Raw genomic sequence first — 13,557 nt, forward strand, 5'->3', positions numbered from 1 at the left:
CACAGGTTTAAAAAAAACACACTAGAAAAATCCAGTAGACTACAAATGTTGTCTCTGTCAATGTTGAATCCAAGTCAGATATAAGATGAGTTAGCTTACCGTAGCTTAAAAAGCCAGTTTGTGCTAAGCATCATATCTGCAGTTTTGCGAAAAAGAAAGAAAACTAAGTAAGTAAAATCAGAGTGCTTAAATAGCAGAGAATCACAACAACAGCCTTATTTAGTAAACAGAAGCATAGATAACCTGTATAAAAGACTAGTGCTGTGCGAGAGGTTTTCATCTAGTCCGTATTGTAATGGGAGGTGTGAACTGACATACCTAGAGCTGTCCACTTGTGATCAGATCACGATCATGCCAGGTGTGAACAGGCCCACAGACATTTGCCAAAGAAAAGGGAAAGTTGTCTTTAAATAGAAATTCTATACAAATATACATGGACAAAACAGTTGCTCCCAATTTTGTTGGTTGCATAAATCTTCAGGTCAAAAGTATATATTATCAGCACAAATAATTCTATACTTGGTGGGTAACTTTGACTTTTAACAAAGTACGGGCACCTTTGAATGCCTCTTAATTAAAGAAAGTATTTGCACCTTAAACCCTAACCAAAATATAAAAAAAATCTCTATCCCCCCATAACATACATGTCACATTCATCCCATTATAGCGAATTGTTTAAGCCTCCTCAATATCAAGAGGAAACTTTATTGAGTATGTTCTTGCTGTTGTATGTGTGCGAGCGTGTGTATGTGTATGCATTGCCCAACTTTGGTCTGATTTGAGCATTAGGCATGAAACTGTACCATTTCCTGTCGCCCACCCTCCCAACTTCTGTCACCTTTTTCTAAGTAGGAGATGCCTCTAGAAACCTATATTGCTTAACAGACTATTGATAATACCCTTTTGTGCTAGTACTGTCTCCTGAATGTAATGGATTTTGTACCTGTATTTTTCTAATTCTAATCCTTTCTTTCTGTGTGTGATGAACAAGGAAGGAAGAATTGTAGGCTGTTGACACAGGTGAATCGTTTGTAATAACATACAAGAGAGTCATCACAATCATAACAAAAAAAAAACATTTTTGAGACAGCTCAACCTTGCTTCATACATCACCTCACATGACAACAGAGAAAAAGGTAAACTTCTAAGACTCCGAAAGAGCACCCTGATTTGGAGGTCAAATCGAAGGTGAAAGAACACCCTGATTTGGAGGTCAAAGGTGAAAGAGCACCCTGATTTGGAGGTCAAATCAAAGGTCAAACCAGGGGCACTCAACCATTACAACAAAAAAAAAAAAAAATTGCCAAATCTTCGCATCGTATTTATTTTTATCTTTTTTTTTTTTTTCCTTTTTTTTTTCTTTGTATAAGTTGTTTAAGTCTTAAAACCTGAATATGCACCCAGAAAATGGCAGATATATTCTATTCTCTGTTGAAGAATGTACCCTCCATGGCTATCAAAGTATTTTGTGAAACAGTCTTGCTAGAGGTTTACACCAGGTCTGTTTCCTTGAGGGTTTCTTGAGATGTGCTTGACCTAATTTATGTCAATAGTACTGTATTCTGATATGTATGGACTTGATTGTTACAGCCCAGATGTTAATGCAGCCTTGCCTTACTGGACACCCTGCGTAGAAAGGGATCCCTTTTGCCATTGCCCTCAGCCCTTTTCACTGAGTTGTATGTCATAACACTGTCTGCTGACGCAACGCAATTCCTTGAACACCTATTAAAGTAACATATGTTTAACTTGTCTCTGACTATTTCTTTAGAGATTGCATTTAGACTAACACTGCCATTCTGCATACTGGATTGAGTCGCCAACCAACATGAGCCTTATGGAGATGCATGAAAATGCACCTTAGTTTAAGTCAACAAAAGCAACACCAATCAGAAAAAAACATAGATGATGTTTCTTGGTTGTGATCACTTATAACTGCATCAGTCTTTCTTTGCATGATATATATTTTCAGTAGAAGTGGAGCACTCATCCAACCACTACATTTCCACTACATTGCGTGTAATTGAACACCCTTTCCACCGACACTGAGCCTGTAGTGAATGAACACAAGCAATATGTCAACAAAATCTGCCTTGTGGCACTAGCTGTACAGAAGGTAATTGGTAAATGTGAAAGTGAAGATACAGATGGGACACTAAGACCTGTCATTTCAGTAACCAGCCAAGAGCAGTTGTATAAAATGCACAAACAACAGCAGTATGAGTCATCTTATTACTTTCAAAACGAGCTATCAAAGCTATTGTGTAGTGTGTGTTTGAAATAAATACAGAACTTCCATGATTTTGTCAATTGTGTTAATAAGACATCTGTAGTTCCGATAGAGGCTGGAAACAAACTGCACTAGTTGTGAGCAAATGATGTGCCTCCACCCTCAACAGGAAGTTGTGGTGCAGGTCAGTGATTACGTGCAGCCTTTGCGCAAGACACAAGTGGCAGGTTTACTCAACAAGATCAAGACACAAGCGGCAGGTATACTCAACAAGATCAAGACACAAGCGGCAGGTTTACTCAACAAGATCAAAGATACTGCACCTCTTACAATGAGTCCTCTCTGGGTCTTGTCCATGGTTTTTACCATAACAGGTAAGGCATTTATCGTTGTTTTTACATGTACTCTTTCAAATGTTTTTCCACATTTCCATTTCTATGTAATAATTTGACTGCTATACCAATGAATATGTACATTTTCAATCTTTCCGGTTGTGTTCAATATGTTGAGAAAACTATTATCTTTGTTTTTGAAAATAATGAACATAAACCTCAGACAAAAGTAACAGTTGAATCAGTCAGCTTCTGTTTTGCAGATTCTGTGGATGTCATCAAAGCTGCCAGAGGAAGCTCAGTCCACCTGCCTTGTGAACCGACCTTTCAAGAATATGACTTTGTTCATGTGAAATGGAGAAAAAGTGGACTTGTAAATCCCATATGTGAATATAGTCTAAATTTGACATATGTGAACCCTAAACATTGTCTACCATCCTTTAAACCCTCATTACATGGTCTGAATGTAGCACATTTTAAAAACAGTCACTCTGGATCCTACAGCTGCTTGACAACAAGAATTATACCACCACCTACGGAAGACATTTATAACACTACGATGGAACTTCATTCAATGGAGGGTAATTACCATTACGTGTTTAAAATGTAGTGTTTTGATCCCTTCTTGTGAAATGTTTACGTTTCTGATCTTACCATCTGAAATTAACAAAAAGGGACATGCCTTCAAGATACTAAGACATGCCTTCAAGATGACAGTAGGTTGTACATGCCTACAACCTACTGTCATCACTTTGAAAAAGTGTATACACTGTTTTGTGCTAAAGTGAATGACCCTTACTCTTTTATATATGTTTTAACTTTAGGGCCAAGCCTTGAGTTAGAACAGGTGAATACCACCAATGCTGACTGTGTTCAGCTGCTTTGTACACTGGATGACATCAATCAAGAGCAAGTTGACTTCATCTGGAACATCAACGGTCAGAATACATCTGGACAGGTGCAGGTCATCAACAGCTCTTTCAACGTAAGCAGCTCCCTACGTCTGTGTGGATCTGAGTGGAGAGATGGGGACACCATCACCTGCTCCGTTTCACATCTATCAGGTCACATTACATCAAGCCGGATAATTCCTGCACAGAAAGGTAAGCAGTGCCTATAAAGCCTATACATACTCTACTGTACTCCACTGAAACTGTAATATAGTAGGCTTCAAATGAACAGAAATAGTTATTACGCTCAGACTAATCCATTTCTGCTTCATTGAAACGGTCATGTGTATGTTGAATTGGCTTTAATTGTAGAACCATGTATAGTGTCCAGGTCAAAAGAATATATCTGTATTGTGTCTTTATTGACCAAGTCCATAGTAATACCCCTAGTTTAACCTCTGTGGCCGGGGTGGTGACAGAGAGCGCTATCTCCTTCAGCGGGAGGCCTACTGGATCTTTATGCTTCAAACAGTACACCCTAATGGTTTGAATGAAGAGCTAGTTTTGAACTGCTTTTTATGATCCCTCTGTGTAAAGATGTGTATATATTCACTGGGTTGTGCACATGAGTTGTGTGGAGCATATTGCTGATTGATGTATTAGGATACTATAGGAGAGGGGGCTGAAGTGGTTGTTGTATTACCGCCTCAATCATTCTGTTTGCATTTTTGTATTTTTGTTTAGCCTACTTGATTTGTCAAATTATTTAGTACAGTCTGAAGTACTGTGCCTTGTGTGCGAACATGTTGTGAATCTGTGCACCCTGGTGATGTCATGTGATTCACTTGTAACCCTTGACCCTTAACCCCTTTATGATAAAAAGCATCCATTCTGGTGTTCACGCTACACACTGACGATGACTTAGGCCGAAACGCGTCTGTGAATAAACTGGTCAAAATAAGCAATGAGACAAGCTTGAGAGTGCGGTTTTTTCTACTTTAACCTCTGTGGCCGTACCATTGTTGTGGAGGGGGCTGAACGAAACAGATCACAAGTAGGATAGTTGCACCGTTCACTCGCAGTTCAACACACTGATTTAGGCTACTTATTGTGTGAAAACAAATCAAATCAAATTAAAACGCATCACAGTATTTCCATTAATCACTAAGTGGCTACAACATTCCAACAGTCCTTCTTGTGTGTTTCTCCTAAACCAAATATGACAGCCAGACTAACTCAAACCACGTTTGAATGAAAATGGAGTAAAACTGAAAACACTACAAAACGTGTGTGAGTGACTATTCAGACCATACGATACATGTTTTCCGGAGTCTTCATTTCAATGACCTGTGTCAACAAAGATGACTTTCATTAGTTCAAAGGTTATTGTGACATTATAAATCAATCTTGTCAGGAATTGTCATATTTACAGCATATTAAAGTTGGCCACTAGGTGGCACCAAACTGACAAAACTATAACTAAAAATTGCCAAAGGCAGCACAAGGTAGAAAGAATCTGTTAACATGTCACTGATTGTGAACTATTTTTTCTGTTTTAGGCAGCAACAACTGGTTGGTAATAATCTGCATTTGTGCTGTTACTGGGGCAGTGTTGTTTATCATCATTGCTCTCATTATTTACAAATGTAAGTTATTTCATCATTTCCTTAGTGTGTGTAAATCTTTACATATAATACATATGTCGGCATTAAACTAAATACGCTATTTTATGGTTACTGACACCTTCCCCATAGTCATGCCTAAAGCCTAAAGTTGTTCTCTTATCTCATGACACTACACTGTGGTTCATTTCACTATTTAAAATTAAAATTATGTCAAAAGAACCAAGTTCATTTTTGAATGTCACACACGCCTTTGGAGGAAACTATCCACCCACCTTCTGACATCTCTCACCCACCCCAGCGTCTGACATCTCCCACCCCCATTTTCTTTCCTGTTTGTGTGATGTGGTGCATTATGTGTCAGAATACAGAATTAGTTTCCTCACAAAATACACTCACTGTACAAACTACATTCATGTTATTTATAATACGATATAACAACATTACATTTTTTTGGTGCAGGTAAGAAGAGAACCAAGCCCATAGATGCCTCCCTGGTTTACACCAACAAAGTTTACGAGAACTTCAGTTTCGGCAGCAGGATTCCCGTCAGACAGAGAACAGAAACACCGCGGGAGCAATGTGTATATGAGAATTAGATCAGTCCCTGGACTACACCCAATACCTGTCAGATTCAACACATAGAACTGACAAGGCTGTTGTTCGAGTCTATTTAAAGCTTTTAACTTATGATACCGTATCACTGTTGGTCTGTTCTCATCACTCATTTGCTTCATGTAGTATTTCATAGTTTTCGCCACAGTATTTGCCTTGAGGTCAGATTGTTGTGGCTGAAAGGCTATCGCTAAGGCTAAAGGCTATTAGAGGATTGCTAATATTCTATTCAGTGACAATCTTCAACACAGTCTCATACAGCTTGGCTTTCTGAAGCTGATTATCAGATACCTTGGAGGTCATGTTTAGTACCCTTAGTGCATTATTATAAAGTGAAAGCAATAAATAGTAGCATTACAGAGTAGCCTTTCTCCGTGTTTGTTCTTACTGAAGAGTTACTGTCAGTTCATGTCAATGAAAATCTGTGTGCTTCGATCGAGTTGAGATCACCATTGTTCTGATTTTTAGATGAACATGCACATTATAACATGAGAATGATCTAGAATGAATGGTGTGGTTTTATATGAACATGCACATTATAACATGAGAATGATCTAGAATGAATGGTGTGGTTTTATATGAACATGCACATTATAACATGAGAATGATCTAGAATGAATGGTGTGGTTTTATATGAACATGCACATTATAACATGAGAATGATCTAGAATGAATGGTGTGGTTTTATATGAACATGCACATTATAACATGAGAATGATCTAGAATGAATGGTGTGGTGTCTAAATGGCATATAGTCCCACTGGGAGAATATGCCCTGTTTGATATTTAAACTCGTATGCATTTATTGTGAGTATCTGAGAGAGAAATGCTCCATAGTCCTATAAGTAGGCCTATATACAATTTGCGGATTTAAATGTGCTCCATGCATAACTTTGACCCGATATGATTTTATGTGGGGTAAATGTCCATGTTCTCAAATTTGCAAGTGTTATCATGGGTTACTAGCATCCTGTGCTTGAATAATAATAGCATATCTACAACAAATGTCAAGATTCAAAATAATCACACATAAGGTGTAAACAACACAACACAAAACATGTATGAATATTGAGGATACACTGTAGGCTATTGAGCTTACATTAAGATTGTGGATTTTTAAACGTGTTTTCAAATGGACCAATATTATTTTATGAATAAAGTCAAGAATGAAGAAAAAAGAAAGAAAGAAGCCAGTTAGAATTAGTCAAACTTCAAAATAAAGATTGTATGACTCCGGAACTATTGCAATGGAATATGGTTCTGAACGGATGTTGTTTTCAGTTGTACGCTGCCTATCACGGAGCACACGGGTCTTGCTGCCGAAGCCATTTACGAGGTGGGTTTGAAAATCATGTTTGTGGCATTTGATTTTAGTGTGTGGATATGATTATGATGTGTGGCCATCATTTCTTTGTGAGAACGAATGTTGTCATCTAACAGATTAAACTCTGAATCAAGTTATCATACAGAAATAGGCTAACGTAAGTGGTTAAAACTTTAGCTAAGTTGTTGGGTGAAGTAGCACAACTAGACGGATCCACTAGCTGATCAAATGTAAAATTAACCCACTTGAAAACGTTCTAAATGTTCCGTAAATTAAATATGCTGGTTATAAATCACTAAAACTGTGCCTGTCATCTTCAGTAGACATGCCAAGGAAAAGGGGATCATCGTCACCACCGTCCGCAGAATGCCAGCACGCGGCCTCTGCTAAACATAAAAAAGTGGAGGCAGATGTCGGGTTTTCTCCATTAAATTTTGACACCCCGCTTAGTTTGTTTGAAAGTCTGATTTCTCCTGTTGGCGTGGAAGAGTTCTTTCAGGAATACTGGGAAAAGAAGCCCTTGTTTCTGCAGAGGTCTGACCCAGGCTTAGCCAGCTATTACCAGTCCCTCTTCCAGTTGTCTGACCTGAAGGCACTGTGTAGTCAGGATCTTGAGTATGCAAGGGATGTCAATGTCTGCCGGTGTGTGAATGGCAAGAAGAAAGTAATGAATAAAGAAGGACGTGTCAACTACAACCATCTGAAAAAGGATTTTGATCAGAAGAAGGCCACCATACAATTCCACCAGCCTCAAAGATTTAAGGTGAGTGTTCCTATTCCCGCCTGTCTGTTTCTGTTCAGATCTGTGAAGGACACTGAATAAGCATGATTTAGTGTGTCACCATTCTTCTCTGTTAGAGGTTCTGAGGTATGTTCCCTGCTCATGTATCCAGGATGAGCTTTGGCGTATTCAGGAGCGTCTAGAGAGTTTCTTCGGTTCTCTGGTGGGGTCGAATGTGTACATCACACCCAAGGCATCTCAGGGGCTGCCCCCACACCATGATGATGTTGAGGTATGAGGAAGTAAGAGTGTCTGAACATCTTCTCAGTCAGTGCCTGCCTGCACATTGGTCCTGAGTCACTGAGTGTCCGTCCGTCCGTCTGTCCACAGGTGTTCATCCTGCAGCTGGAGGGAGAGAAGCACTGGAGGCTGTACAGTCCCATCGTCCCACTGGCCCGCGAGTACAGCGTCGCGCCTGAGGACAGAATCGGCAGCCCAACACATGACATCATCCTGAAGGTGCAGCTGGCGCATCTAGATCAGCCCATTCTTCATTTCAACGTGTTGTGGGGAATGCCAAGGAATATGTTGAGGGGGACTCGGAGGAGATTAATTTATCATTATTGCTATTACCTTTATTATTATTATTATTATTTGAAAGTTACTATTGTGTTACTTTTACCCCCAATATGGCAATGTTATCAGTTATACTGATTGTCTGCCGTGTTAAATCAGGTGGGGAGATGTCAAATCATGTCAATTTTCTCTGCATTCCTTTGACAAAAACCAAATGAGCATGTTTTCCAAAAGTTTGTATCAAGTAGAAGTGTGTGGTCTCTTCACAGCCAGGAGACCTGTTGTACTTCCCCAGGGGTACAATCCACCAAGCAGACACTCCTGCAGAAGTGGATCACACCACACACCTAACTCTCAGTACTTATCAGAACATGTGGGTTTTCTACAAACAATATTCAATATAAGAATATTAAGAGAGAATGTATGTCCTCATTTTCAAGATGTCCACGGGGACTGTCTTACAGAAACAGTAAAGCTTAGTTTGATATGGTTTTCATAAACACCATTGTTTTAAAATAGGCAGAGTTTCTGTCAATGTATTATTTGAATATTTTAAATGTATATATACGTCTCTCGACTAAATGTTGACCGCCGGAGAGCGTGACTTCTGTCTATAATTTAGCAGTTTCATTTCTGTATGTTTTGCAGGTCTTGGGGAGACTACTTGCTGGACATATTTCCAGGTTTTCTGTTTGACTCTATGGAGAGTAACATCAACATGCGCGCTGGAATGCCCAGACAACTACTTACAGTGAGTTGGACTACTGTGTCTTACTGTTCATGTGTTACATGACAAAGAGTACCTACATTATGTAGATTTATAATATTATTATTATATTTAAATACCTACATTATGTAGATTTATAATATTATTATTATATTTAAATACTTACATTATGTAGATTTATAATATTATTATTATATTTAAATACTTACATTATGTAGATTTTACTGTTGAAATCAGACGTTTCCTTCAGCAACAAATAAATAAACTGCAACTTCAAAAAACACTTCTGGTTCCCCAAAAGTTCTGGACAGAGAAAAAGAATTGTACTCAAACCATTCCTCATCACCAAAGTGTCTTCCATATATGTCTCTGTGTGTGTCAGAATGTCAGTGTGGGTCCAGAGGTGTCCACACAGCTCTCTACGTTCCTGAGATGTCTAGCAGATAAGTTGGACAAGGGCAAAGAGGAGCTGCGCTCTACAGACATGAAGAGAGACTTTGTGTCCAACCGGCTCCCACCTTACAGCAGTGACAACACAAACATCATGCCAAGTGAGTAGAGATTGATTTAGCTTCATGGTTTGCAGAGGGGGAAAAAAGTCTTGAAATGATAGACCAATTTAAACTCATGGTTATCCTGTCCAGTCGCCGTAAGCAGACACGGTGCTAAATCATTTAATAATAGGAAGTGTTCCCACAGATCAAGGTTCAAACCTTCATTTAGCCTACGCCTTGATTCATCAAGTTCACAGCGATGAGAACTTTGTGTTCCGATATTGGATTATATTACCCTGAGTCTAAATAGATGTATTTTATTGTTTTCTACAGCTCTCTCTTTTGTTGTCTTTGCATCAGCAATAATAGAAGATCTATTTAGACTCAGGGTTCTACAGCCTCTCTTACTTGGCAAGATCAGTTGGTTGTGTGATTTCCTATTTCTGCTAGGACAAAAACATTATTTGCTCGTTACGTGGTGATGTCAGTGTAAATTGATTTCAGGAGCCCTTAACACATCTTTTCATGGTTTCACAGCTGGAAAGATGCCACAGCTGGAGGACCTTGTGTGTATGAGATTTAAGGACCATGTCCTCGTCACAGTGCAGCCAGGTCAGGATGAAGCAGTAAGTATGATGTGCTGTACTAATGAGCGCTTGCATAGAACTACTTCTTTAAAAGCTTCATGCAATTAAAGTCGTTTTGACAATTCCCTAGGATGAGGCCACAGAGATGGAGGTGTTTGTGGTGCATTCGCTGAAGAATAACAGAAAGATTCACATGATGGGAGAACCAGAAGACGACCACGACCACGACCATCACGACCACGGCGAGGACGAGGAATGTCCTAGTCAGAGGGTAACTTCAAATAATCAAAATTCTAAACAGTTGGTTGCTAGGCTCCCCCCCCCCCCCCCCCCCCTCCCTTCCAACTTGTAATGAACGCTGAAATCCCTCTGTGGCAGGTCCAGGGTGTGCGCTTCCCTGTCTGTCATCTGCCTGCCCTCAAGCAGCTCCAGGGCGCAGAGCGCCTCCTTGTGGCCGGGCTGCAGCTGGAGCCAGACTCCGCACGACTGGGCCTGGTGCTGGCGCTCTGGACAGAGGGGCTGCTGGAGGTCTGCTCACCCACGGAACAATAGGAATGTCTCCTTAAACCAGGCCGCTGAATCACCACCTCACACATATGACCTTGTATCCTCTCGTAAGCGGTTATTGTCGTTGGGTTGTCTGTGAAGTGGTCGTCTCGGAATGTCAACACCAAATAAAAGCACGCCTGCCCTGTACCAAGTCTGTCTCCAGGGTTTTCATTACATTATATCCTGCCAAAGGCAGTAGAGTGTACAGTGAAGTGGGTGAGAATAACTTGACGAAGCACTTTGTTTTGAGGTTTGTTTGGACCTAAAACAAGCTGTGGTGCTGAGTATATTGTTGAACTAAAGTAAATAACATTTTTTGTCATGGTCATTGGTTCATACATCCCTCCACTCCAGTGGTATTGGAGTTGGATGACCCCTCGGTGAATTGAACGATGCTCAGGAATGGATCTTCTTCTTTACTACTCATAATGCAACCACATACCTTCATTCTATCATTTTCTTTGTGACTATTGTTAAAAATGATAATATACCGGTATTTAACATCAATTCTAAGAAAAAAATATTTTTTTTGTAAATTATATTTTGTGCCTCTAGGTGGCAGACCACACACAAGAGTTGAATGTGAAGAGTTCTGTGCTGTTTGTAGGATGCCAGTATTTGTTTCTGTGAAAAGTTGCATTGAGAATACTCTTCAAGCTATTTTAACATTGAGCCAATTCACCAGCGTTGGAAACTACAAGGATCTTCATAAAATCTTTCACACGCTACTTTTTAATTGACTTTTATTGACTCCATTTCTATGTAACAGGCCTGAAACTTGATTGCAGGTGCAGGCCATTACACTTGAAACGATGCGTCTCGGGGGGAATCGTGCATCAGTGGTGTCCCACAGCACATACAGGTCGCACACAAGATGGAGTCTGGCCCAGATCATTCCTCAGTCCTGCATGTCCTCTTCTCCCACACATTTCCTGTCTGCTCTACACCATCCTGCCCAAATGAAGGCTAGGAAAACATGTGTGTGTGCTATTGTCAATCTGATCATCTAGTTGTGTAGAGATACCATGTCCAAATGTGTGTGTGTGCTATTGTCAATCTCTTCATATAGTTGTGTAGAGATACCATGTCCAAATGTGTGTGTGTGCTGTTGTCAATCTGATCATCTAGTTGTGTAGAGATACCATGTCCAAATGTGTGTGTGTGCTGTTGTCAATCTCATCATCTAGTTGTGTAGAGATACCATGTCCAAATGTGTGTGTGTGCTGTTGTCAATCTCATCATCTAGTTGTGTACAGATACCATGTCCAAATGTGTGTGTGTGCTGTTGTCAATCTGATCATCTAGTTGTGTACAGATACCATGTCCAAATGTGTGTGTGCTATTGTCAATCTGATCATCTAGTTGTATACAGATACCATGTCCAAATGTGTGTGTGTGCTGTTGTCAATCTCATCATCTAGTTGTGTACAGCTACCATGTCCAGGGAGGGCTGATTGCTAGATATAACATAATGCAGCAAAGTTCAGAATCTATCCTGTTTGATGTTAAATCTTAAACAAAGTGTCCAGTGACTGCTTTGATATTCATAGGAATAAGCATGCAAATAGTTTGATATTCATAGGAATAAGCGTGCAAATAGTTTGATATTCATAGGAATAAGCGTGCAAATAGTTTGATGTTTTTGATTGGATGTTACTGTGGCATTTGCTATGTTGTGTGCCACTAACTGTATTGTGTATTTATTTGTTTACAACCAAGTATTATAAAATGGTTTGTTTTCTACACGTGATAGGCAGAAAACTACCCAAATGAATCCTGATGTAAAGCCTAAAAATAGCATAGGGATATTTCAACGAAATGTACAAGTTATTTGAAGTTTTCCCAGAAGATGAATAGATTCTTCTTATACAACAACTTTCTTTAACATTGACTTCAAGAACTCATGTGTATCTTCCCACTCTTTTGAGTTGGGATGTGTTGAACTGGGACGTTACCACACACACACATATCTGCTACCTCCTCCAAAACTATCACATACACCAATTTACACTTCTTGGAAATGGTTTTGACTGCTTTTATTTCATTTTAGCACACAAAAGGTATAGCCTAAGAAGTGCCTTTGAAGTAAGTAGACAGCATGCCAGCTCCTCACACCACAGTGCCAATTATTGGATGATAGGTCCAAACACTTCTCTCAGTCTCTGTGTCATCCACTCTAAAACAACACATACATGTAGAAAACACAGGACCAAATTACTGGCAGTTCAATTCCTTTCCTGTAGCAGAAACAGCAGCAGCAGCAGCAGCAGCAGCAGCAGCAGCCGATAACTGACAGCTTTGAGTAATGTTAATTTCTTTACAACCATAGTAGCAACCAACATCAGTCAACCACTGTATTCTGTTTTGTAACAATTTCCATTGTTTATCACAGTGGCAAACATTAGTCACACACAATGTACCATAGAGATATTATTTGGTCTGAAGGCCATACCTGTAAAGAACTGATGTCCACTCAATAAGTATAAGTGCAAAGTTCTCTATTGAACAAACGTGAAGGTAACACACAGGCAGGTAAATCAAACTTATCACTTTAGCATCAACCCAAGACTAACGTATATCTCGCGTGATCTCATTACCGGTAACGTCACTCATAAGGTGTACACATTATCTCATACATGTACACATTATATGACAATACCCAGGTGGCCCGGTGAACTAAGACAGCCTGAGGAACTCAGCCCAATCAAATGCATGACCTAGATGGGCTTCAAGTGGGCTTCAAGTGTTCCAGGCTCACAGGTCAGCATAGCCAGCTCTTACTAGGTTCTCTGCTAATCTGGAGCCTGGGCAGGGGACTGCTATTGCCTGGTGCTGCAGATCCAGAAAACAGTGCATTTGGTCTGGAACCAAAGTTTCAGCTGTTTTTGGT

General features: G+C 39.8%; 2 protein-coding genes across 3 annotated transcripts; both read left to right on the forward strand.

Moving 5' to 3' along the window:
• The first annotated feature begins 2,315 nt into the window (after positions 1–2,315).
• LOC116221383 lies at positions 2,316–6,053 on the forward strand. The gene is made up of 5 exons (XM_031571259.2): positions 2,316–2,604; positions 2,826–3,143; positions 3,387–3,665; positions 5,012–5,098; positions 5,537–6,053. The coding sequence occupies exons 1-5, from the start codon at positions 2,376–2,378 to the stop codon at positions 5,671–5,673; spliced, it is 1,050 nt and encodes a 349-aa protein (XP_031427119.1). The 5' UTR covers positions 2,316–2,375; the 3' UTR covers positions 5,674–6,053.
• An 867-nt stretch (positions 6,054–6,920) lies between these two features.
• Positions 6,921–10,818, forward strand: riox2 (ribosomal oxygenase 2). 2 transcript variants are annotated; one of them, XM_042708612.1, is made up of 10 exons: positions 6,921–7,025; positions 7,337–7,776; positions 7,907–8,026; positions 8,125–8,253; positions 8,580–8,683; positions 8,959–9,061; positions 9,420–9,588; positions 10,069–10,157; positions 10,249–10,389; positions 10,497–10,818. In XM_042708612.1, the coding sequence occupies exons 1-10, from the start codon at positions 6,944–6,946 to the stop codon at positions 10,668–10,670; spliced, it is 1,551 nt and encodes a 516-aa protein (XP_042564546.1). In that variant the 5' UTR covers positions 6,921–6,943; the 3' UTR covers positions 10,671–10,818. The 2 variants fall into 2 exon arrangements, with proteins under 2 accessions (XP_042564546.1, XP_042564545.1); XM_042708611.1 differs by having other exon boundaries at positions 6,927–7,025; positions 7,334–7,776.
• The last annotated feature ends 2,739 nt before the right edge of the window (positions 10,819–13,557 follow it).

The sequence above is a fragment of the Clupea harengus genome, chromosome 8 (genome assembly GCF_900700415.2).
Source record: "Clupea harengus chromosome 8, Ch_v2.0.2, whole genome shotgun sequence".
In the NCBI taxonomy this organism is placed as follows: domain Eukaryota; kingdom Metazoa; phylum Chordata; class Actinopteri; order Clupeiformes; family Clupeidae; genus Clupea; species Clupea harengus.

What these genes read in the sequence shown, in the direction of transcription:
- riox2 (XM_042708611.1), top strand. Translation starts at nt 6,944, where the DNA reads ATGGTTCTGAACGGATGTTGTTTTCAGTTGTACGCTGCCTATCACGGA. An exon ending in CACACCATGATGATGTTGAG is followed by an intron (nt 8,027 to 8,124) that starts GTATGAGGAAGT and finishes GTCTGTCCACAG; the next exon opens with GTGTTCATCCTGCAGCTGGA. An exon ending in CAACACAAACATCATGCCAA is followed by an intron (nt 9,589 to 10,068) that starts GTGAGTAGAGAT and finishes ATGGTTTCACAG; the next exon opens with CTGGAAAGATGCCACAGCTG.
- LOC116221383 (XM_031571259.2), top strand. Translation starts at nt 2,376, where the DNA reads ATGATGTGCCTCCACCCTCAACAGGAAGTTGTGGTGCAGGTCAGTGAT. An exon ending in CATGGTTTTTACCATAACAG is followed by an intron (nt 2,605 to 2,825) that starts GTAAGGCATTTA and finishes TCTGTTTTGCAG; the next exon opens with ATTCTGTGGATGTCATCAAA. An exon ending in GATAATTCCTGCACAGAAAG is followed by an intron (nt 3,666 to 5,011) that starts GTAAGCAGTGCC and finishes TTTCTGTTTTAG; the next exon opens with GCAGCAACAACTGGTTGGTA.